Source organism: Mastomys coucha, unplaced genomic scaffold, assembly GCF_008632895.1.
Source record: "Mastomys coucha isolate ucsf_1 unplaced genomic scaffold, UCSF_Mcou_1 pScaffold8, whole genome shotgun sequence".
Lineage (NCBI taxonomy): Eukaryota > Metazoa > Chordata > Mammalia > Rodentia > Muridae > Mastomys > Mastomys coucha.
Genome location: NW_022196914.1, coordinates 23,131,021 through 23,154,915, shown reverse-complemented (window position 1 = coordinate 23,154,915; position 23,895 = coordinate 23,131,021). Strand labels below are relative to the sequence as shown.

Sequence of the window (23,895 nt, the reverse complement as noted above, 5' to 3'; positions counted from 1 at the left end):
TATTCAACTGGTCTGTAGCAGCCGGTGCTACCCATCAGTCACACTGCTTACCGTAGGGATCCATACCATTCTGACTCCCTCAGATCTAGCAACTTGGAGCTTGGGAACTTTATTACCTGAGTAACTTGGACAAGCGGCCTGCCACCTTACCCCATTGCTGGTTTCAAATAGTGTGATCACTTGTGTCTACCGCACAGACATGACAGTTTCTAATAACTCCCAAACAGCACTGCGTATAGTGCTGGAGACAACTTATCCCCCTGTCTATACCACATCCCAGCACCAGATTAAAGATCCCTCTTTCGGTGCTGCTTTATGTTAGGCCCTAAATTGTTCCCACAGCAGTAAAGCTATAAACCACCCCTCAAGTCTGCCATGGGTCTGTGCATTGGACCTTTCCTACATGAGCCATTCTGTGTTTCCTTAGTGGGTAGAATGTGTCACGGGGGCCATATCCTACACAAAACTCAGACTTCTCAGAGAATCATTACTGTGCTTTTTTTTTTTTTTCCAACCAGAGATGATCTGAACATGAGACAATACCTTAAATACAAGTTGCAAGCTCTCTAGGTTTTGCAAAACCATTGTAAAGTAGCTTTTGAATCACAACACACCAAGGAAAAGGAGGGTGTAACTAACTGCATGTCAGATCTACGGTAGAAACATGTTTGTGCATCAGGTGAGTCAAGTAGTTCCTCCCTCTGGCTTTTATACGTAGAAGATGCTTACCTTGAAGCCTTGCTGCCTTGTAAGAAGCTATCTCTCTGGGGAAGGGCAGTTAACAGGGGGGCAGATGGGGAGCATGACCCTAGGCTGTCAACCATACACGTACTGCAGGGTCCAGCTCTTTGTCTTCTAGGAACACTGAAGTTGAAAGCCATTGCTTCAGCTATCAGGCCATCAAAGAGCAGGAACCGTACATTTGGAAGATTCTTCCCCCCCACCCTCTCTCAAGTCTCTGAAGCCAGAAACTTCAGGTTACTTTCCAACCAGTCTTTCACAAGGGAATATTTGCTGCACTTTCCAAAAGGGGACATGTAAACAACTCGGAAGCAAAGAGTGTTTGCTAAAAGCTAGGACACTAACCTTCAGGTCAGATTTCATGCTCTAGCATGATAATTAGACCCAGTGTTTCAGAGAACAAGGATGGAGAGCTTACTCAACAAGGGGTATTTTAGGAAATGTCATTCTACTGAGTTCAGTTAGTGTAGTTGTAACTCAGAACATGCCCCCCTGGTTGGCCATGACATGCTGTGTTCATCAGATATTTGCAGAGCCAGTGACATTGACTTTTCCAAACCAGAATGAAAACCTAATGAACTACTGACAACAGACATGATTTCTGTGTTCCTTGAAAATAGCTGCAGGGTTGGGTTCTCTTCTGCAGAGTTTGCTGTCAGTATCATCTCATTAGGAAGAAGCTTTCAAAATGGAATAGGTCAACTTGTGCCAAGCCTTGGGTTGTCTTTTCGTTGTCTAACCAAAGGACCCGAAGCCCCTTAGAGAAAGAACTCAGTTTCTGACTAGAGCTGGAAATAAGACTATCATCCTGGAAGATCTATAGTGCTAGGAAGTAAGGAAGTGCCCAGAACACAAAACAATAGGACATGCCAAGGGGACAGCACAGCCACTGGAGTCAAGATAGCCAAGAAAGGAATATGAGCAACACAGTAAAATAGCTTTGATATGACCCCAAGCATAAAACAAGCATCTAAAGCCCATGCTGATAGAAATAAACAAGGGGGAGAGGGGTGTCTAACCTGTGTGGAATCCTAGACAGTTCCTTAACAGTTCTCTTGTGGTGGGCAGAGCACACCTTCCAGCCCATTTGTGTGAGCTGACCAAGGAAAAATCATGTCATGGCACAAAGAGAGGGAGAGAGCTGCCAAACATCATTACTGGGCCAAGTGATCAAGGTCAACAATGGGAAAGTCTGGCTAATGGAGTTTAAGAGGCTAGCTGCTCCCTTAGCATGTCAATTCAGAGAACACACAAAGCTGCCACCAGGAAAAGAGAAGTGCATCCCTTGTTGGGTGTCCTTGGGGCTCTGCCCTATAGACAGTTGCTTTTGAATTTCCCTAAGCCAATGGTTCTACTTTTGAGGGGTTCTACTTTTGAGGAATTCACAAAGTTTGTCCCTGGGCCAATAATTACAATTAGCAGTGAAGGAGAGATTCTGATCTTGTACAGTTAGAAAAAAGTAAAATGCACACAGTTGTCCTGGAGTTGTACCTGGTCCAACTGGGCATGGTGGCACACACTCAGGAGAAAGAGGAAGGTGAATCTCTGTGAGTACAAGGCCAGTCTGGTCTATAGAGCAAGTTCCAGGATACCCAAAGCTACACAGAGAAACCCTGTCTCTAAAACAAACAACAACAAACTGGCCCAAGGCATCACTGTTATCTAGAGAATTTACCAGACATGTAGTGCAGTGTGCTGTGGGGCCCTCCCACTGGGAGAACTGGTGCTTATATACACAGATCAGGTGTCATGGTGACTAGATGTTTCCTGTAACTAGAAGAGTCCTGCCCGCCTGGGGTAAATTCCTACCATTCCTACCCAGTTTGCTTCTGGGCAAGAATGCCTCATGTTCTAGATGGGATCTTGCTCCTTACAAGACTACTGTGAGCACCACCCTCCTTAGAGGTTCCTGTGTGTGACTGGGACTGGTCCACACTGTCATAAGGTTTAACTGAGAAAGGAAGTCAATGTGGAAGCGTAGCTCGATACCCTTGATTGGTCAGTGTCTGCTGCTATGGTTCCTATGGCTTCCTGGGGTTCCAACTAACATCAATAGTGGCCTCCTCTACATACACGTGAGATTAGAATTAATCTCATTTCCCTGTTGATATTTATTCATAGTTCTCACAAAGAATATTGATGAGAATGGGTGGTAGAATTTGGCTAGGCAGTGAAAGATAAAAAGACTGTAAATAAAAGTAAACAGCTTCTTTCTTAGCCTCCTTGTTGGAGGCTAGAGATGCCAGAAAAGGAATGTCTACACCAAAAATGTCTTTGGTTCTGTCATGGCCAGAGGCTTTCGAAGGCAGTAAGGGGTCTGTTATTTTCTCTCTCTCTCTCTTTCTCTCTCTTTCTTTTTTTTTTTTTGTCTTTCAAGACAGGGTTTTTCTGTATAGCCATGGCTGTCCTGGAACTCACTCTGTAGACCAGCCTGGCCTCAAACTCAGAAATCCACCTGCCTCTGCCACCCAAGTGCTGGGATTAAATGCATGCACCACCACTGCCCAGCTTACTTCCTTATCGCTTTCCCCTAAAGGAGCACTCTGTCCAGGAAAGCACACTAAGGTCAAGACTGAGGCTTCAAGGAAGGCACTGGACTGACCAGCTTCTTATCACCTCCGTCCACCATAGCCACAGCTGTGTGGCTGGTGGTCCTCCCCTCCCAGCATCCTCCAGCATAGCTCTGCCACCTCCCTCTCTTAAGCTCCCTATGATAAAATACTTCTTCCTAAAATCACCCCATGTAATCTGTGAACGTCATTGTTCAGATTCACAAGACAAGGACTGAGCTTCCTGGACTCTCACCTCAAACTATACATGGCAAACGCTAAGAGGTGTTCCCTCAAGTTCAACAACACCTTGATATTCCCATGTCAATTCCCCCACCCCTGCTCCACACCCATTAGAAACAGCTTTAAATGCAACATGCCCCTGCTTATGTCTTTGCAGAAAAAAAAAAGTGGGTCTTCATGTATGTTTTATCACAGACATGAGAAGTCGTGTATGGGAAGGGGCAGACATCAAAAGGAAGCTCAGGGCTCAGCTTCAACAGCCAGTGTCTTGTGTGCACATCTCAGTTGATAAGGAGAAAGCAATGCTGTCTTCCAGTGTGGAAATGCCGAATGACGACAGTGTATGAAAATAGACGTTATGACGGACTGCCTATCAGCACTGTCGGAATGACAGGAGCAAGGCTGGAGTGACTGATGGCAGGGAGCAGGGTTGGAGTGAGCTATCTGCTAAAGGGTGATTTCATAAAAGCCATGAGAGACAGCATCTGAAAGGGCAGTGGGAGGTGGTGGCTTTGGTAGGCACCCCACTGGGAAAGAGAAGGACACAGGGAGGAAAACCCTAGGAGGAAGAATCACTCTTACCTCAGACTATACACAGCAAACACTAAGAGGTGCTCTCTCAAGTTCAACGACACCTTGATATTCCCATGTTAATTCCCCCACCCCATGCAATGTACAGTAGGGCTGGCAAAACGTCTGCCTGCTGAATATAATGGCTGATTACATACATCATGGAGTAAACAGGTCTTGGTTTTCTATGCTGACGTGGCACCTGATATTGTCCATCTGGCCTGCTGGCAAGCATAACTATTACACATTTATCTTGAATAATCTGTAAAGGAGTTGATGCTACCATTTTCTTTTACAGTGTGTGCATGGTGAAATAAGCACCTTCAGATGTAATTTTATGACCCCCCTTTTTCTACAGAGTAAGGAGATAAAATCATCTCTCTGAGGTTTGATGAAATGGTCAAGAACTCATTCTTCCTGAGAGCCCTGTTGTCATTTCTACTATGACCCCAGATTCCTGATAAGTCACAAAACACTGCTTGGAAGCAAGACAACATTTCAAACAGCAGGGGGTGCCATTCACCAAGTAGAACAGGAGCTGGGTGTCAGGGGCCTGCCAGCTCCTCCAGCTCCTCAGGAGGTGTCTATGGAATGTTTGATTCCAGTTCTTACCAGATCTGAAGGATGTCTAGAAAGTTCCACATGGTAGCTTTAGTGTAGTTTTTCAGTAAATTCAGAATTTGAAACTTAGGGGGTAGGGCATAATGAATACATTCAGTTGAATTCCATGGATGGGAGGAGGTAGTACAACCATAGGAATGTACCTCACTGTAAAGCTGCAGTGGGCAAGATGATAAGTTTGTATTATGGGCATTTTACTGTTTTCAAAGCAGGCTGAAGAAATGGATCAGGGGATAAAGTTCCTGCTATGCAGGCCCAAGGACCAGAAGTCAGAAAACCAGTGCCCACCTGCGATGCTATGAAGACTTACTAGCTACCTGGAGTCTCAGCCCTTGGGAGCAAAGACAAGGAATTTCCAGTGAAAGCTGGCTGACTATGCTGGTTAGAACTGGCCAGCTCCAGGTTCAGCAAAAGATCCTACCTCAAAAAATAAAGTAGCCTGTGTGGTAGCAGACACCTTTAAGCCCAGCAACCAGGAGGCACAGGCAATGGATCGTTGTGAGTTTGAGGCCTGGACTACAAAAGAATCCCACAACTACCAGGTCTACATAAAGAGATCCAGTCACACATACAAAACAAAACCAAAAACCAAAGAAATGAACAAAAACTTCTGGGGGTTAGAGAGTTGGCTTAATGGTTAAGAACACTGGCTGCTCTTCCAAAAGAGCCAAGTTCAATTCCCAGCACCCACAGCATAGCTCAACCACCTGTGAGTCCAGTCCCAAGGAATCTGGTATCACCTTCTGACCTTTGAAGGCACTGCATGCATATAATGTACCGAAATAAATTTAGGCAAATACCAACACACATAAAACAAAAATAATGAAATAACTAAAAAAATATAAGGTGGGGAGTGACTGAGCAGGACACTTAAAGTCAACCTCAGCATGATCACACATGCTTAACATGTATCTGCATGCACCCGTGACCCACACATACAAACACACATATATAACTGCCACCAAAGTTTGAGATGAAGGAAAAAAGTTATCAACAACACAGCTTGCTTGACCATCTGTTTTCTCAAAGCACATGTGGATATGCACAGTCTATTATGAGGAAGTCTTGGAGACCAATTTTTATTGTTTAGATGTTTCTGAGTCTCTCCATCCAAGCAAGCAAACTTGCAAATCTGCAAGGGATGTTGAATTAACAAGCTAGACCCTGATGGTTCCCAGGGAGAACGGGGGGGGGGGGGGGGGGGGGGGGGGGCAGTTCTGTGGGAACAAACTCTGAGCAGTTGCCTCAGGTCAAGAACTTTCCATGTGATTTCATATAGTCCCTATACAATTCAGGGATAGTGCCTCTATCACAGATCCTCTAACAGGCCCCTCTCCATATTTCCAGGATACCCTACGGCGCTGGAAAGAACCCCATCCTGTGTCTTGGTATGAGAGAGCCACGACCTCTGTCCATTTACCTTCTATCCCATTCCGTCCCCTACACACAAGGGAGTCATTTTCTTTTGCTGGATAATGGAACAGTGAGGCAGCAGTCTCCACCTCATGGTGCGGGGGAGGGGCTACAGCAGAAACAAAGGCTGACACAGGCAGCCTTTGTTCTAGACAAAGGGTCAGCATGGTACCAAGGCTAGGAAGGCCCCAGAGTTGCCCAGGAAGGCTGAGTGACAGTGGCACAGGAGGGTAGTTTAGCAACAGGGAGGTAAGACTGGGCCATTCAAGGTAACTCAACAGCTAATCTGGACAAAGAGGCCACCAGAACAGAACCACCATAGTGGTTTTTAACCTTTAACGACTTGGGTGTTGACATTTTCTAGTATGTAGGTCTCAGAAGAAACAAGCTTCACTGAATTGCAGCTTCCCTGGGATAATGGGATGATAGCAGGTGGTCCTGCTGCGGCCAGATGGCGCACTCTACCTGTTCAACAAGAGTAGCAGGTAAAATGGGAGTCACCCAGGCAGCCCTTGATTACAGCAAGCCGCTCTGACATGGGGAAACTGAGGACATGAGATGCCTTGCAGACCCCAATTCCAGCTTCAGACCCCTAAGAAGGGCATTTTTGATCCAGTGCCTCTGTATCAACCTGTAGTCAGTGGCCCAAGTTGGATGTGCAAAGGCAGAGAGCTTTGAATCCACTGAGCCCTCCAGTATTGGATCACCCCAAGTCTATCAGCATTGGAGGTGATTTGTGCCTCAAAAGAGGGATCATATGTCAAAAGGAGACTTGACAGCAAAGATTTCTCCTTTGACTAAGACCTCCAGAGTACCAAATTCCTCCTCCCCAGGTCTGGGTGGCCTCTGCTGGGATGGCCTTCTGACATCAGGGCTTGACAGACCAACTAGCTGTGGAGTAAGCACAGGCTTGGATTGGCAAAAAGACTCCAGGGTCTCAGCAAGTGCCTGTCTACCTACCCTCTCCTCTCCAGAGGCTCCAATATCTGTTCCCTATAAACTGTTCAGGCTGTGGTATCCTGCAGCACATACCCAGGGCACTGTGCTGCCTTAAAGCCAGAAAGAGTGCACAGACTGCATGAAAGGGGTCTGAAGGCCTCACCAGACAGGAGGGATGTGGAACATTCTGTGATAGTTAGGTGCTTGGAGGCTCAGATCATGCTGCCGACTTGCTGAAAGACTCCCAAGTGACAGCCAACTTTAGGAGATGCCAGAAGCTGGAGTCCAGTAGGATCCCAAAGGAGGATCCCAGGAGAGGCTGTTTGGCCTGGATCTTGCTGGGCTTGGACTTATTCTGGTGCCCCATGGCTAATTTATAAACACTTTAAGTTAGTGACTTGGCCAGGTCAGACCTGATTTATAATTTGTGTTTCATTTTTCTCAGAAGAGTAACAAGGGAAAAGAAGAAAATGCCATGGGCTGATGGGCAGTTAGTTCTTCCACATTCTGACATTTGTGTGGTCGCACAGAGGGTCCTCTATGACATCCCGAATATATAAGAAATGCCAATACGAGCCTTGACTATCAAACACTATAAAATTTGTCTTTAGGACAAGGAACTCAAATCTTTGTATTTACCTCTTCTTGTAAGACTTCAGGCAAATGTTCAATCCTCCTCACCCAGTAAAACGTTTGCTTACATAAAGGCTCTATCCTAGGAATTCGACACTGGCATAGTGACCCTTTTCCCTTTGAGCAGTGACTCTCTTCCTATTCTTCTTTCCTGTGCACCAATTCTTTCCACACTAGCCAAATGAGTAAGATTGTGAAATTGGACCTACCAGCCAGAGGGGAAAGGCTTGGCCACCATCTGACCAGCCAATAGGGAAGGGGCTCAGTCACCACCTGACCAGCCAATAGGGAAGGGGCTCAGTCACCACCTGACCAGCCAATAGGGAAGGGGCTCGGCCACCCTGACCAGCCAATAGGGAAGGGGCTCGGCCACCCCCTGACCAGCCAATAGGGAAGGGGCTCGGCCACCCCCTAACCAGCCAATAGGGAAGGGGCTCAGCCACCACCTGAGTTAGTAAAACCAAATGCACTGCTTGTCTCAGTGTTTTTCCCAAGCACACCTTCTTGATCAAGAGTGAATTTTGCCTTGGCCAGATATTTCATTTAGAGTGGTTGGTTCTTTCTTTGTGACCCTGAGTTTATTTCTAACAATGCCAGATCCATTACCCTCTTCCCATTCACAGTGGTTCTTCCCCTTTGTCCTCAAGGAACACACTCCAGGACTCTCAAGTGGATGTGTGAAACTGGACATAGTACCAAATTCTATGTACACTTTCTCTTGTGCCTATATACCTAACATAGTACAATTTATAAATATAAACAGCAGGCGGTTAACAACTAATAAACTTATTAGAATATATTGCAGCAATACACTATAAAATTTATGTCACAGTGGTCTCTCTCAAAATGTCTCAGTGAACTGTGCTCACCCTTCATGTGATGATGTGGGCTAATAACGTGCTAAGGTAAAGGGAGGTAAGTGACACAGGTCTTGAGGCACTGTGCTACAATAACTCAAGAATATGGTATGTGCCATGTGATATAGCACTGCCATGTGATATAGCACTGGCCTTCAATCTCACACACGAGACAGCCACTACTAAAGGACCTCCTAGCATGTTCACATGTTGCTATGATCAAATACCAGAGAGATAGAACTCAAGGGAGGAAAGATTCATTAGGGCCACAGCTTCAGAGGTTCCAGTCTATCATGTCTGGGGAGGTGTGCAGGAAGAGTAGCTCCCATCACAGTGGCCAGGGAGCAGAGAGGGACCCCAGAGATTTCTCCCATTCCATCTGGGGTCCCAGCCTATGTCATGGTGATGCCTAAACTCAGGACAGGTCTTGTCTTCCTCTCTTCCTCTCTAGAGAAACATACTCGCAGACACACCCAGAGGTGTGTTTTAATAACCACCCAGGTGTTTCTCAAGCCACCGAAGCTGACAAGATTAACCCTGACAGTGACTAACACGCCTGTAGTGCATGCATGGTGGTAACACTGGACAAAGGATAGATTCATGTCCTGGGCAAGAATGAACAAGATGGCATGGGATTTTACTGTGCTACTCAGAATCGTACTTATAAACTTTCTGGAACTTTCCATATCGTATTTTTGCGCTGTGGTTGACCACAGGTAACTGAAACCACAGAAGGAAAGTCTGTGGCTAAGGAGGGACTACTGTACTTTATTTTTCTCTAAAGTACCTGTTAGTGCCTGTAGTTGAGGTATAAGGACCACCCAGAGATAATATGCACCCTTTAATCCCCTCAACTAGTAAATATACTTTCTCTGGTAACAGGTGTGATTAAATGAAGGACTGTGCAGTGAGATTATTGGGGTGGATCTGGAATGCTTCAGGTTCTTGCTGAGGGCCAATGCACTCCTCAGCTGTCAGTTAAGATCCCTCTCCACACAGAAGCAAGGCCTTCTGGCAGCTCTCGGGGACTGGCAAGCAGGCTTTCTTGTCATTTGCCACATATGCTGTTTTTTTTTAGTACTATCATTCTTTGGAGGGGGGGCTCAGAAGAGATGACATGATCCCCAAGAACGATTCTGTGGTGCTGTTCAGACCTCTTAATTGAGTCTGAACAAGTGTCCCATCTGATCCAGAGCTCTTAAAACAGAACCCATGGAACAAAGCCCAGCAGAACCTCCCTTTCTAAACTGGATTCTAAGAGCAGCTGCACGGGGTCATGCTGAGGCTCTGGCAGCTCAAGCCAGACACCCCGTCTGCTGACTTAAGACAGTGCTGATGACTTCACATTGTTCCTGACCAAAAGAGCTCTCACTTCAGCAAAGGTTCCCTATGGCATCGAAGCATTTGGACCAGATGCCTGGGTCTTTCTTGGGCTGGGTTTACCCTAAGCAGTTGAGGATGAGCTGGATTTCTGATCCTCTCTGTTCTGCCTCTGTCATGCTAGGATTATAGGCATATGTCACCATGCCCAGTTTATGTAGTGCAGGGGTGTGGCTCTGTGTGGACAGGGGAGCATCTCACCAAGTAACCATATCCCCAGCCCTGTATTTCCTGGTTTTTCTATGTGGACAGACTCGCTTCAAGCTCACAAGGAGATCTGTCTGTTTCTACACCACCATGCCCAGCAAGGTAATATTAAAAAAAAAAAAATTGAGATACTTTCAATTTTGCTCAGTCCTCACCTGCTCTGAGCAAGGTAATCAATCTGTTTCCGTCATCCAAGGGGAGTAGAAAAGCTCTTACAAGAGAAACTGCTAAACCAGAAGCCTTGACATAAAACAAGCCAGGCAGCACATCCTGTAATCAAACAGTTCTTGGGGTTTCAGTGGGGTTGGACCCAGTCCCACTGAGGCTGAGAACTTCTTCTTAACCCTGTTCTCTTATCAGCTCCCTAGGATGGGTTTGGATTTTGTATTTAAATTGATCTAATAAAATATTGTTTCTCATGGCCACAGACCATCTTCAAGCATGCTTCCTGGAAGTATATTAATTATCTTCCTGCTTCCTCGTTCTCTGACAAGCCAAAGAGTTCCTGGTCTAGCTACTTCTCTCTAGGATTATTCGGTTCTCAGTGTGAAGTTGAGGATAGAACAGAGCCTGTGCATCGGGACTTGGTAGGCAATGCCATGCTTTGGTGGGTGATGTATTGAAATGTAATCTCCATTGGGGGGCTTTAAGTGGGTGGATACGTAATCTGAACAGTGTTTCATGTGGGCTTCAAGGAGGTGATTACAGTTAGAGTAGACCCTGGTTGGAGAAAGACCAGACCCAAGCATAAATGTACTTCCTGTCCCCTGCCATTTGAGGACCTTGACCACAGAATCCTGAGCCAAAGTAAGTTCCTTTTCATTAAAACTTATCAAATTTATGGGCCATGTTATTAGCAATTGGAAATATTCTAATACATTTTGTAAGTTTCAAGGCAGGAGACAGGGTTTTTCAAGGACCCAGTGGAAATACACTTAAGTATTAAGTTAACTAAAATTATAAAACTAAACAGTTAACTAAATCTAATATTGGTGACTTTTGCTCTCAGATTTACACAAACCATCAGCCAAAACACAATGAAGCTCCCAAGGGCATGCAGAGTGCCTCCTGCAGGCTGAGTGCAGCCCCTGTAAAAGAAGGTGCAGAGCTGACTGCAGTCTAAGTACTTCTTAACTAAGTGCCAAAGATGCCATATGTAACTCAAGAGATGGAAGCTGAAGAGTGGAAATCTGATGAGTCAACCTTGTGGCCTCAGGTGACCACAAAAAGATTGCTTTCTCTCAGGAACATCAGTAGATTAGACTGCCAGGGTTTCAGTAACCAAAGATTTACATTTGGATGTCTTAGAGCAATAGGAAGGGGCAGTGGCCTAGGCGTAAGGATGAACTCAGGATGGGTGACGTCAGGCCTCTCTACAGCAGAACCCATGAGAGCACCAAAGGCTTCTGTGTCTGTATCCAAATGGTCCCTTCTATAAGAACACCAGCCACACTGGATTTGGGGCCAAGCTTGCCCATAGAACCTGAACCCCATTTCCAAATATGGTTGCCTCTTTGGGTCTGGTGTCAACATTGCAGCATATGAACAGATGCAAGTCAACCCATGACAAATAGAAGAGAAAATTCCAGGTGTGGTCATGGTCTCCCTCATTTTTATTAACGAGAAAGTGAACAGAAAGCCTAAAGCTCAGGCAGGTAACCTAAATCCAGTACCAGTTCCTGCTTCAAGCCCTTCCCTTCACCAAGGCTCTGGCAGATCAGAGTGACATCTATTTTAACTTCCTTTTGTATGCTCATATGTGTATCCAGGAGTGTATGTGCAGACACAGGAGCCAGTGGTTGACAAACCCTGTCTCTCATCACTCTTCACCTTTGCTTTTTCCTCTTTGAACCCATTTGGTTAGACTGGCCATGCAGTTAGCCCCAGAGAGCTCCCTCACCTCTCCTCCTTCACCCTAGTGTGAACAGCTGTGCATGGCTTCATGTGGGTGAGATCAAGCTCTGCTCTTCATGCCTGTACAACAAGTCCTTTTACCCACCAAGCCATCTTCCTAGCCCCCCATTTTAACTTCTCTTTGAAGAACCAGATCCTAAATTCCAACAGGTCCTGAGCTCAGATGCCCTTGTATCTACTATGGCATCTCAACAGTTCTGCTTTTCCTTCTGCTTTAGTAGCAGGGACACACTCAGCTCATAGCTGCTTTCTTCCCTGAGCAGCTCTGACAAGTTGAAGCTGAGGGCTCAGTGAACAATGGGATGCAGTGTGGAGGCCTGGCAGTCCTCCAATCTTGGCATGACCTAAGCACCTTTGCATTCCACACTTACATTCTTTTTTTTTTTTTTTTTTTTTTTTTTTTTTTTTTTCCAGAGCTGAGGACCGAACCCAGGGCCTTGTGCTTGCTAGGCAAGCGCTCTACCACTGAGCAAAATCCCCAACCCCCACACTTACATTCTTAACATAGGTCAGCTCACCAAAACCCAACCTTAGCCAAAAACATTATGTCTAATTTACTGGTTTCTAAATTATACATCTGTAGAAATTCTTCTAAAGTTCACAACCTGTACTGGAGAAGCTCACAGTGTCCCAGGGAGCTGGGGAGAGCTCTCCGGTTTGGGGCTCCTCACCCTCTTGTTTCAGGTACATCTATAACCTCTGTCATTCTATCCATCTTCCTGTGGCAACCTCTCATCTCTGACCAGTCGACCATTCCTCCCTCTTACCATCTTACGCTCTCCATCTGTTTATCAGTCTGTCTCCTCCCCATGATCCTTGCTTTCTAAGTGTCTGACTTGCATGGGGTCTGGCATTCAGGGGTGTTGGGATGGCTGCATAGGTTGTCCACTGCCCAGAAGTGCCTCACCAGTTCCATCTGCCAAGATGTACTTGGATTGTTGTCTCTCTCTACTGTGTGCAGAGGGGTTAGAGAAAGCCTCTGAGTTAGCCAAGTCCATGTCTTGCGTAGATTCTTTCCCACTTATTCTGGAGAAGAGGGGCCCCTTTCTTAGCACCAGCTCCCCAAAACTAAAGCAGTGGGGAATCTGAGAAAAGAAATACCTGGTGCTCTTAAAGGGCCATTTGTGAGGTTAGATGGAAGCCTGTCTACTGTTAGCAGCTCCTCTGTTCACCATGATTTGTTGAGTCAGAAAGACTCAAGAAGAGAAGGGATCCCCAAAACAAGATTTGTGTTATTGAGAAAATTCTCTAAAGTTAGCAGCCCGATTTTATTGGCTTTTTTTGAGCTGGCCTAGGTTCTGGAAACAAGTGCTCTGTCACCTTTTTTTTGTGATACTTGTGTCTCAACAGTATGATTGGGAAGACATGTGCTACTCTGGTGAGCAATTTTTACTTCAGCCCCAAATCTAGAGCCCAGCAGGAAGTATGACAAGCTTCGTGGGCATGTGTGTGGTAGAGCTTCATGGGCATGTGTATGGTAGAGCTTTGTAGGCATGTGTGCCATAGGGATTTTCAGCTTAGGTTAGCCAGTTCCTTCCCTAGCAAGTGGAGTCTCCCTCATTGCCTGCTCCAGACCATCCTCTCCTCATGCACACAACATGGTCTCTCAAGACAAACAGCCTTCTAGGACACAGTAGTTGTCACAGGACTTAATAGTCACAAAAGTGAAAGCAATTGTGGGTTCAGGCAAAGTGGTAACTGCACAAACGGCTACCTATTCTTTGAGTCTGGCTCCTTATCTGGACCACTGGTTTGCACCTCAGCCCCTTCTGTATGGCTACTGTACAGCATCTTCACAAGCAAACATCCTTTGACACAGTTCTTGTGAATTTTTGTCCCCTCTTCTTTAAATATCAGCTTGTAGGGATCCAGTCAACTTGCTAACCCCACTCTACTCCCTCCTTGTTCTTAGGGGGTTAATTATCTGGCCATCTACTCTTTTGAACTGCATCTTTGAGACTCACCAAAGATTCCAAGCTTTTCTTTTATCTCACTGGATTGGGTGGTTTGCAGATTAGACTGCTCTCCTATGGAAGCATGATCTGAAGGATGAACAGCATGGTGCTAACATGTTACAACAGCAAATACTGTTCCCCTGCCTCACACTCCTCCTGGATACACTTCTTCATAAAGGGCAGGCCCCGTGGTGAGAGGTGGCAGCTGATTGGTTGATTTATGGGTTATCATGGATGGGTAATGTGGCCCTTGCTTGTGGAAGGCCGAGTATGAGAACCAGTAGGTGTGCAAGAGTTAATGTGTCATGTGATATTACAAGGCATACACATACACGCGCGCACACACACACACAAACACACACACACACACACACACGCACTGACAGTTAAAGGTTTGGTTTAGAAAAATCTAATTTTACATTTTCTATATAAACTTTTACATAGAAAATTTAGCATCAACTCCTCCAACCAAGATGTTGAATTAACAGACTGAAGTGAGCCACAAATTCAAATACTGTAGCTTTTAATGTTGAAGAAACCCTGTGCTTGAGCAGAGTTACATACTCTTGTCTGGGGACTTGGGGAAGCTAACAGAACAGAGTTCAGGCAGCTAAGCTCTAGCAGGTTCTGTTGCTGGGCAAGTGGATGAATCACTTATTCTAAGTTGTTTCTGTTTCTGAAAACTAAAGTCTTTTAAATCTTCATCTCTAAGTCCCCTTCCAATAAGGGCTTCCGCATCCTTATTTCTAAGGTGGACTCGTACGGAGGCAGTTCCACTTATATATGTTTTCTTGATCTTGGATTAAACATATGAAATCAACACCTGCCTGAAAGAAAGTTTAAGTATTTTTCCAGATCCTGTCATTATTTTGAACTTGCTAAAGATTAAATTTACAGAGGTTCAAATTATTGGCCATAAATCATGGTGAGAAAGGCTGTCCTCCTTTTGGGGGTGTGGGGGTGTCCTCCTTCACTCAAGCCCAGCTATGAGAAGAAGGTATATCCACATAAGAGAAGGCAGGTTGGGAACCCCTTGGCAGCTGAGCCACCAAGCCCCGAACTGTTGGCTCTGAGATTAGGCTTAGTCCCAAAATCTGGCTTCAAGTCATCTTTTGACTCCAAGTCATTTAGCAGTCTCCAAAAGCTGAGGTCTGTTCCTGGAACAGAAACTTCTCTGGTTTTTTCCTAAAATACCCTTTTGAGTAGTTTCAAAGTTGTTCAGTGTTTTGCTAACATTTTAGGGAACTATGGAAAAACTGGCACACCATAGGAAGAAAGAAAGAATGCCAACAGGGGAACAGGTCACCTGAGGTCACTGGTCAACTCTAACTACAGATGTAGTCAGAACTTCCTTCCGAGCTAGGAGCCTTGGGTTCAGCGTGTGTCACCCCACCTCATGGGGACAGGTGGCCAAAGGGGTAGTGTTGGTGGTGATGGAGCTTCAGGGTATGGTGATGGCTCAGTGATTCCAAAGGCTTTCTGTGATTGTATGTCTTGTATTGTCAAACATGATTCAGATGTTGGACCAGATAGTAAGCTATAGGTTTTGAGTGGCCACTGGAGGTCTGAAGCACACTCAGGGCCTGGTTGTTGAAGGCAATCAAGCTGAACAGTTCTGAGGACTATGGTGAATGGGGCAGTTACTGTTTTCTATCTACCTGTTCTCAGGAAGATACTTCATTCAGCCCTTCCATAATTCATTCACTAGTCCTCTGTATCGGTTGTTCATGATGACTGCAGAACATATTCAGGCAATCAGTATATAGTACGTATTAGTGGAAATTAAGTTGTATAGGACTTTAGGAGTAGTATAGCCAACAACAAAGGAAAACTGAGCTAAGTTCAAAAGAGTCATATTCCTTAATCCCTTAACAATCCCATGGCACGGCTACTGTGTTGATTGGCTTGTTTTTCCCTGCCTTTAGTAAATGGTTAAAATATCAGTCTTAGATTGTACAGTATGTCCTTTGGCTTTTTACATCATGTGCACCTTCCCTCACATTTTCTGAAAATTATTTTTCCACATAGGGGCTTGGTAAAGCGAGGACGTATTGTTTACTTAAGAATGTACACCCAGACTCCTGGGAGGCAGAGGCAGGCAAATCTCTGTGAATTCTAGGCCAGCCTGGCCTACACGGTGAGTTCTAGGCCAGTCTGTGCTATATAGTTAGACTTTGCTAAGAAGAGGAGGAGGAGGAGGAGGAGGAGGAGGAGGAGGAAGAAGAGGAGGAAGAAGATCCTGACACCAACAGCTCAGTGTTGTCCACTCTTAAGACACAGCTGTATCCTCTGTACTTATACAGACTTTATGGGACTCAGGAAAAGCCCCCATAATATGGCCAAATAAGTAAGCTATATCAGTACAATGTAATTAGGAAAGACATTTCTACTAGAGAAAATATACTAATTCAATTATGGAAGGGGCAATGGCATCTACAACGCTGACTTGAAGTTTAAAAGATGAACTGGAGATTCTATAGCAAGAGAAGAGCACTGACTGGAGGTACAGCTCCCAGACAGAGAGCTCGCCTAGCATGTGCAGAGCTCTAGGTTCAAGTCCTAGAGACATGCAATGCCTGTAGGGTGGCACTGGTGGGTATGACAGCAGGTCTTTAATCCCAGCACTTGGGGGATGAAGAGATCCTGTAGGGCAAGCTGGTTAGCTCCAGTAGTTGAATCATCAGGACTCAGGTTAAGTGTCAGACCCTGACTCAGTTAATAAAATGAAAGGGGTCCAGGAAGGTGATATTTCTACACACAAATATTATTCAAATTCAAGCTGTCCTTGTTGATCATGTCTATAGGCCTGAGAAGCAGTGTAAATACTTCCATTCCTAGAGTCAGTGGTCTTGGACAATAGTCATTAAAACAGCAAGGCATCACATTGTGGGATACAGGATTCTTTCCTTTAAGACCACAATCTCCCTTTTTGTGAGCACACCCACTCACACTGAGACAGAGAGAGCATCCGCTCTCCCCAATCCCCGCTCTCTGCTTACCGTCAGTGACAGCGCCATGCAGACAAAGGTGAACTTCTTGATGTGGGCGGAGGTGACCGTGTTGCTCGTGTTTGCCAGTTTATTGCTGGGGTTATTCTGGGGAGAGAGAAGGACAGCGATGACAAGGCAGGCTTATCCTCAGCTGAGCCCCCAGATCACAAAGAGCACCTTGTTTTATTTGACGTGCCTCGAGTACTGATCTCAAGTGACAGCTCGGAAGACGGCTGTCACGCTGGGTCTCTGAAGCAGCTGTCAGGTTCCTGCCCAGAAACATTAACCAGAGGGAACTCTGGGCTCTTTCAGTCCTTGGCGTCAGGCTGCCACCTCACCCTGAAGGGCCTTGGCTCTGAAGCCCGTTTCCTGACTCATGTGTCCCCTTTTGGCTTCAGCAGACCCTGTGCCTGGCCACCAGAGTTGGTGTCTCCTTAAATGCCATAACTCACTGACCTCTGGGGATCCTCTCTCTCTACAGAAGGAATAAAACTCACCTTGAGCTCTAATAGGCTGCTCTGCACCCCAGAGCATTATTGCCACCCGCACCCCAAACAGGTTCCCACCACATACAGGCCTTTGTCTTTCCCCTACTATAAGGTTTCCAGGTTTTCAGAATACACCTCTTCTGAACATACATCCCCTTCCTCAGCCAATCTGCTTGTGAAAGCCTCTCTAACCTCTGACTTACAGACAGCTTCTTGGCCTCCTCCACATGATGATGCAGGAGCCACCTGGGTAGACAATATGTCCACCCATGTTCAGACCCCTATGCACCTCTGCGATTAAATACTGTGTGTCTTGGCCACTCTCTCTCCCGGAAATACTTTGCACAGTCTTCCTTATGCAGGACAGAATACCAAGGAGCGTTGGCTACACTGAGCTACAAGAAAAGCTTGTAAGCCGGTAGTTCACATAACCTCTCACAGGATACCAAGAAGTATAGGGAGGGAGGAAGCCTGCTGAGGCTGTGCCGGCCCACTGCCAACCAGGCTATAACTAAGAAGAGCCTTACTCAAAGAAAATCAGAGAAGCATCTTGCTCCATCATAGATCAAAGTAGCTCCAGAGCCAAGGAACAAACGCTATACATGACACCTGGCTCCACGGTAGCTTAATGACGGGGGTGGTGTAAGGCAACCTCACCCTAATACACTTAGCTCATGCTGCCGGCTGGTGTGAGAACTCCTCATGGGTAAGAGAACAACACAGCCACATCTCTGCAGACGTAGCTGAAATGAGCTGGCACAGCAGCACTAGACAAGAATTTCATTTTACTTGCTTGATGAGCTCTTTGAGAGGCAACAACTAAAAACCTAAATACACACATGGCTCATATTTAACCAGAACTACTACAAGGCACATGAAACATCTTAAATCTCTTCCTCTGGAACTCACAGAGAGGTCCAAGAGGACAGTAGTCAATACAGGGAATGCTGAGGCCCACACAGAGAGGTCTGAGGTACTGGTGGCCAGATGGCCTTCCCAACCGTGGCTTGCGACTACTCACTGGAATGTGTGGCAACAATGGGTGAGGTTTCAAAAGTATCCCAAGTGACTCTAGTTTCTGGCCAGAGGTAGGCCCACTTAAAAAAAAAAATTGTAGCTTGCAACCTGTGATTAAGGGTAAAACAATGTTTGTATTGGGTGTTCTTGCTGAAGACATACAGGGTGGTATTGTTAAGTTTTATTATTATAAGGTAGCCAAAACCAACTTCAGATGGGACAGTCCCAGCTAACAGCTCACGCATTTCAGTGCCTGCTCTCTCGTCTCTAAGTTATATTAAATAATCTAACCTACCAAAGAGAGAACAGAAATTTAGCAAAGACCAACATCTGCATTGGTTTCCTAGGACTTACTACACACATGTTCCTTGAAATGAAAGCAGTGTCTCTATGTATGGATTGCATTAACTCCCTAACAGAAGGCCCACCTCTTTGTTTTGTTTTGTTTCAAGACAGGGTTTCTCTGTATAGCCCTGGCTGTCCTGGAACTCACTCTGTAGACCAGGCTGGCCTCGAACTCAGAAATCCACCTGCCTCTGCCTCCCAAGTGCTGGTATTAAAGGCGTGTGCCACCACTGCCAGGCTTGAAGGCCTGCCTCTTGAAGCAACTCTGACCTTCATAGTCTCAAGAGCCTGCATGAATCAACCAAAAAAACTACCCAGGAGAAGCTCTCCAACTGGCGGTGGTGTGAACCAGCAGACTGCTGAGGGATGGCCTCAGTAGCACAGTCCTGCATAAGGTCACTAGCCCAGCTCATGTTAGGACACCTGGAGGCCCCTGCAGGTGAGAGGAGAGTCAGACAGTATGTGCACCCAAGAAAGGAAGGGGAAGAGGAAAGGAAGAATAGCAGGGGGCTGGGCAGCGTGAAAGAATGCTGTTATAGGAGTTGAGAACAGAATGTGTGTGTATGTGTATGTGTGTGTGTGTGTGTGCATGTGTGTTGTATGTGTATGCATGTGCATGTGCGTGTGTATGTGTGTATGCATGTGATATGCATTGTGTGTGCATGTTTAGGAGGGGGTGGGCTGATGGTAGTCTTTGTCTATACTTGGGAGATACCCAGGACATAGGGTGTGATGTTGGAAAGGAAGCAGTCAGGTACCTCTCTATAAGCTGTATTCTACAAGTCTGGCCTTTGAAAAGGAGGTATTTCCAGAGCGGGCACGATGAGCTTTCCAAGCCAGCACTGTGAGCTCTGGCCTGGCCTTGTTTGCATGACTTCATGGGTCTTTTGTGCCCACAAGTAGTTGGAGTGAAGGCTAGGGGAGGATTGTAGGGGGCGGTTCTGTTGTTAATGTCCTGTTCCCCAATTGGTTCTTGATCTGTCAGTAAAGAAAGCTGGGGCCAATTGCTGGGTGGAAGGTACAGATGGGACTTCCAGGACCCAGAGAAGAAGGTAGGCTCAAGGAAGGAGATGAGGAGTGTCTGCCATGCTTTGGAGGGAGGAGAACGCAGCGATCATATGAGGTCTCAGGAGGAGGTGAGGCTTGTGGCCACTGCTACAGGAGGGTGGTCATGGATGTTTGGCAGGGATTAGGTAGGACTAGCCAATGAAGTTTACAGCAGGTGGGAGGAGCAGAGAAAAAATATTAAGGGCATGCTTTTCCAGGTGGGAGATAGTAGCGCCTAGCAATTGTGTCATAAGGCAAGTTGAAAAGGAACAAACTGTGCATATGTGTTTTGTCTGACAATTCAAGGGAAGCCAGGTGGAGGCTGGTAGCATGGTCACCTCCCAGAGTAAGGTGGCAGAGCTTAAAACTAAATGAACAGAGGAGAGGGAGCAGGTGCAGTGACAGTTAAGTACCAGAGCCCAGCTGCCCATTTTGAGCTGCTGGAGACCGTGGCTGGGGGCCTTTCTTGACATATTCATTAGGGGTAAGAGAAAACAGAGGTAACAAAGGCTCTGAGTGACTGCTAGGAAAAATCAAGGTAGACCTTGCTACAAGTGTCAGGCTGGATGCTCCTCTTCCACTTATTTCTTTTACAACATTATATATCATTATATATAGCTAGCTCTTTGTTTCAATAAGAGAGGTATAATTAAGTAGACATTTATTAAATGACAAGCAAGACAGTCCCCACCAAGCTAAAGATGATGTCAGAAGGGTTAGATACCTTTTTCAGAGGGACCAGCAATCATAAGAGGGCAGTGCTACTGGCCACTGAGGGTTCTGGCTAAACTGGAGAGAAGCTGGAGAGAAGAAGGCTCCCAGCACCCACATTTGTAACTCCAACCCCAAGGGATCTGATGTCCCCTGGCCTGAGGGCACCTGCATATATCTGGTGCACATAGACTTACACAACACACACATATGCATAAATAAAAATACTTTAACAGAACCCCCAAACAGGAGACAAGTCCTGCTACACAGACACTGTGCATATCTCCCTGCCACACAAAGATAGCCACATGACTTATAGGAGGTCAAGCCCCTGCCTCACACATCCACAACTTGGCCATCTAGTACAGCACCCACAAGGTATGGCACAGACTAGACAATAATAAGCCACAGGAACAAATTCCAACAAGCTTCATTTGGGGGGTTGTTTACTTTCCCTCTTGAAAATACCTCAATATTTCATCTTAAGGAATAATGTGACCACAGGAAGACCAATTTGGAAAAACATTATTACAGAATCTGCAGCAAGAGAAGCCTCACCCTCCTCATTCTCAGAAGAAAGGGCCCAGGATTTCTTGTTGGAGACCCTGTCCATCAAGTGGCATAATTATGATGTGTGTTTCTGACACCATGCCATAGAGGTCTCACCTTGTCAAAAGCAGGGTAGACAGCACGGATTTCTGTCAACCAGCCATATGGCATGTGACCCACGGGGTAGGTAGCTGTCAGAATGGCCACTGCCTGTAAGGGAAAAATAGACAGCATCAGTGTGGGCACCAGCAGGAAGTCCTCCAGGATCTGCCAGGGCATGTGACAAGCCTAGAAGTACATCTGTCCATGTATTCACTAGTCACACGACGGCCTGACGCAGAGTGGAGAGGATACCGGGAAGATGATGTTTCACACGACTCCGATGAAGAACAGGTCAGATTCCCTGCTGAAAAAGCCAAGGTTTCAATCCAGCCTCCTCAGATCCAAGGCCTAACCAAGATCCCAAGTCACCTACAATCTTACATGGTGTTCAGCACATGTGTGGTCACATATGTGTGGGTATATGTGTTGCATGTGTGTGTGTAGGCCAGGCTGACACTGGGTATCTTCCTCACTTGCTCTACAGGACTTCTCCCTGGAACTCATTCATTTGGTGTATCAAGCTAGCCAACTTGTTAGAGGATCCTGCATTGGGATTACAGATGGAAGCTGTTGATACAGACTCTGGTCCACACTGAGCTATCCCGTCAACTCCTATATGAGTCCCAAAACAACACTAGGAGTGGAGACTTAGGTCAGCTCTGCTTCTCCACCTCCATGCTGTTCCTCAGCATGGCACACTTGCTTGTCAGTGACTTTGTGCCACTGTCTTTCCAACACAACACATTTCAGGCTGCTTGGTCCTAGAGGTCCAACTTAACATTTTTATTCTGTGATATCAATAAATATTTCACACAGGAAAAGGCCACTGACAGGTTTCCACACAAAGGGTTTTCTTTTCCTGCATGAATGAAAAGGACAAAAATCAAAGTCTGGCATCTACAGCTAATCTCTGGTAGTTGGTGTTCTAACTCTGTGGAGGAAGAAGTCAGGCTTCATTTATTTTAGCGTAAAGAGCAACTGTGCCCAGCACACAAGGGCATGATACAGGCCACAGCTATGTGAGGAAACTTGGCGTGGCATGGTGTGGCAAAGCATAAGAGAGCATCATGGTTAGGCAGGCCTAGATACAAACCTCCCCTTTGCTCCTATGTGAAATGGGAACTTAGACTCCCATCTCAGTTGCTCTGCAGAAATGGCACTGGTAGTATTAACCACACAGGGCTGATGAGAAGTGACTAAAATGCATGTGAATGCCTGAGGCATAAGCACACAGCACAGACCCATCAGCTCTTATCCTCATGTGCTGGGCTTCTATGCCATAGCTGGCAATATGGAAATGCCTAACACAGAATCTGTCCTCTTTTGGTTTGTGTATGGGAAGATGGAGTTCTAGCACACAATCAGTGTGTGTGTGTGGGGGGGGGTTCCATACGCTTTACTTGGAAAGTCAGTATGGGACTGTCGAAGTTGCTGTACTATAGCAACCACCCAAGATGACATCTGTGACTCAGATACAAAAGTCCAGGCACAAGCAGGGGCCAGAGAAAGCATTCTGCTTTTGATTTATTACCGGCATCTTCTCCTGGCCAACAGGAGCTCTTCCCAGGACATGGAAATTGGCAGGATGCTCCAGGCTGGGGAGCTGCTGACAGTGCAGTCAAGGCCAGGTGTAAATAGGAGGCCTTGATGAGAAGCCACCAGCCTTCCTAAAGGATCAGAGGTGCCAGCCACAGAATTAATTCTCCAGAAGGCAATGGAGGAGGAAACAAATGAGGTCACTCTGTTTGATCCCCACTTGCAAGAAGGAAGGGATGAGTCAACCCTTCCAGCAGAATGGCAGCCAGTTTCTAGACCCATTTCTGGAGCTTTGAGTGAATCCACACAGGAGACCCTCATCTTCAGGAGGGCTGATTGTCAAGGAGCCCATAGGTGGCAGAGCAGGCGAGGCTAGGCTGGGTCACTGAGGAAGCTCTGGGCACTGCTAGGGTTCCTACAGGCTTCTCCCATCATTCTTTGCAGCAACAGTGAAGAGGCTGCATGCTGACACCTTGGAGAGCATAGTGAAGGGCCATGGGAAGCAGGTCAGAGAGCTAGGATGGTCTCACCATCCCAGCCTCTCGCAGGTTCTATCTTGTCTTTCCCTCCTATGCCTCAGTTCCTCATGTGCTAAATGAGAAGGATGAAGACATTGTCTCTCATAGTCATAGAAATGGAAAATTTCAAAAGTCACCCAGTCATAGCTCCTTTTGTCATTGAGTCATGATTTAGAGTTGTCTGAGCTCTTGCGGTAAACTGGAAAGGAATATGTATCAGAAAGAAATATGTATCATTTCTATCAGCTGACATGTGCTCATGTGCTCACAAAGTTCCCTACCTCTGTAGCAGCAGAGCTGCCACCAAGGTCCCGGGACACAAAGAGGTTGACAATGGGCCGACTGATTCGCTGCGTAGCCAGAATCAGAGCCAGAGGCCACCAGAAGCTCAGCATCTTTCTTATGGTTGCATCGCCCTGTGTTGGGAAACAGAGGTCAAAGCTCATTAGGTTCCAGAAGTAGAACAGAAAACAGCCTAAAAATCAAAGCCTGTCCTTTGTATGCCAATCAATAGCAACTTCATTATGCCTCACAATAATATACAGAAAAGCCTCTGTAGACATGCCAAGT

At 46.2% G+C, this 23,895-nt stretch overlaps 1 protein-coding gene across 1 annotated transcript in view; it reads right to left on the bottom strand.

Moving 5' to 3' along the window:
- Ankh (ANKH inorganic pyrophosphate transport regulator) overlaps positions 1 to 23,895 on the bottom strand; it is a 127,046-nt gene that overhangs the window by 6,836 nt on the left and 96,315 nt on the right. Inside the window, exons 6-8 of the mRNA XM_031360422.1 lie at positions 23,607 to 23,741; positions 21,287 to 21,379; positions 17,022 to 17,117 (exon numbers count right to left, since the gene is read on the bottom strand). Coding sequence (XP_031216282.1) covers positions 17,022 to 17,117; positions 21,287 to 21,379; positions 23,607 to 23,741 — 324 coding nt within the window. The remainder of the gene's footprint in view (positions 1 to 17,021; positions 17,118 to 21,286; positions 21,380 to 23,606; positions 23,742 to 23,895) is intronic.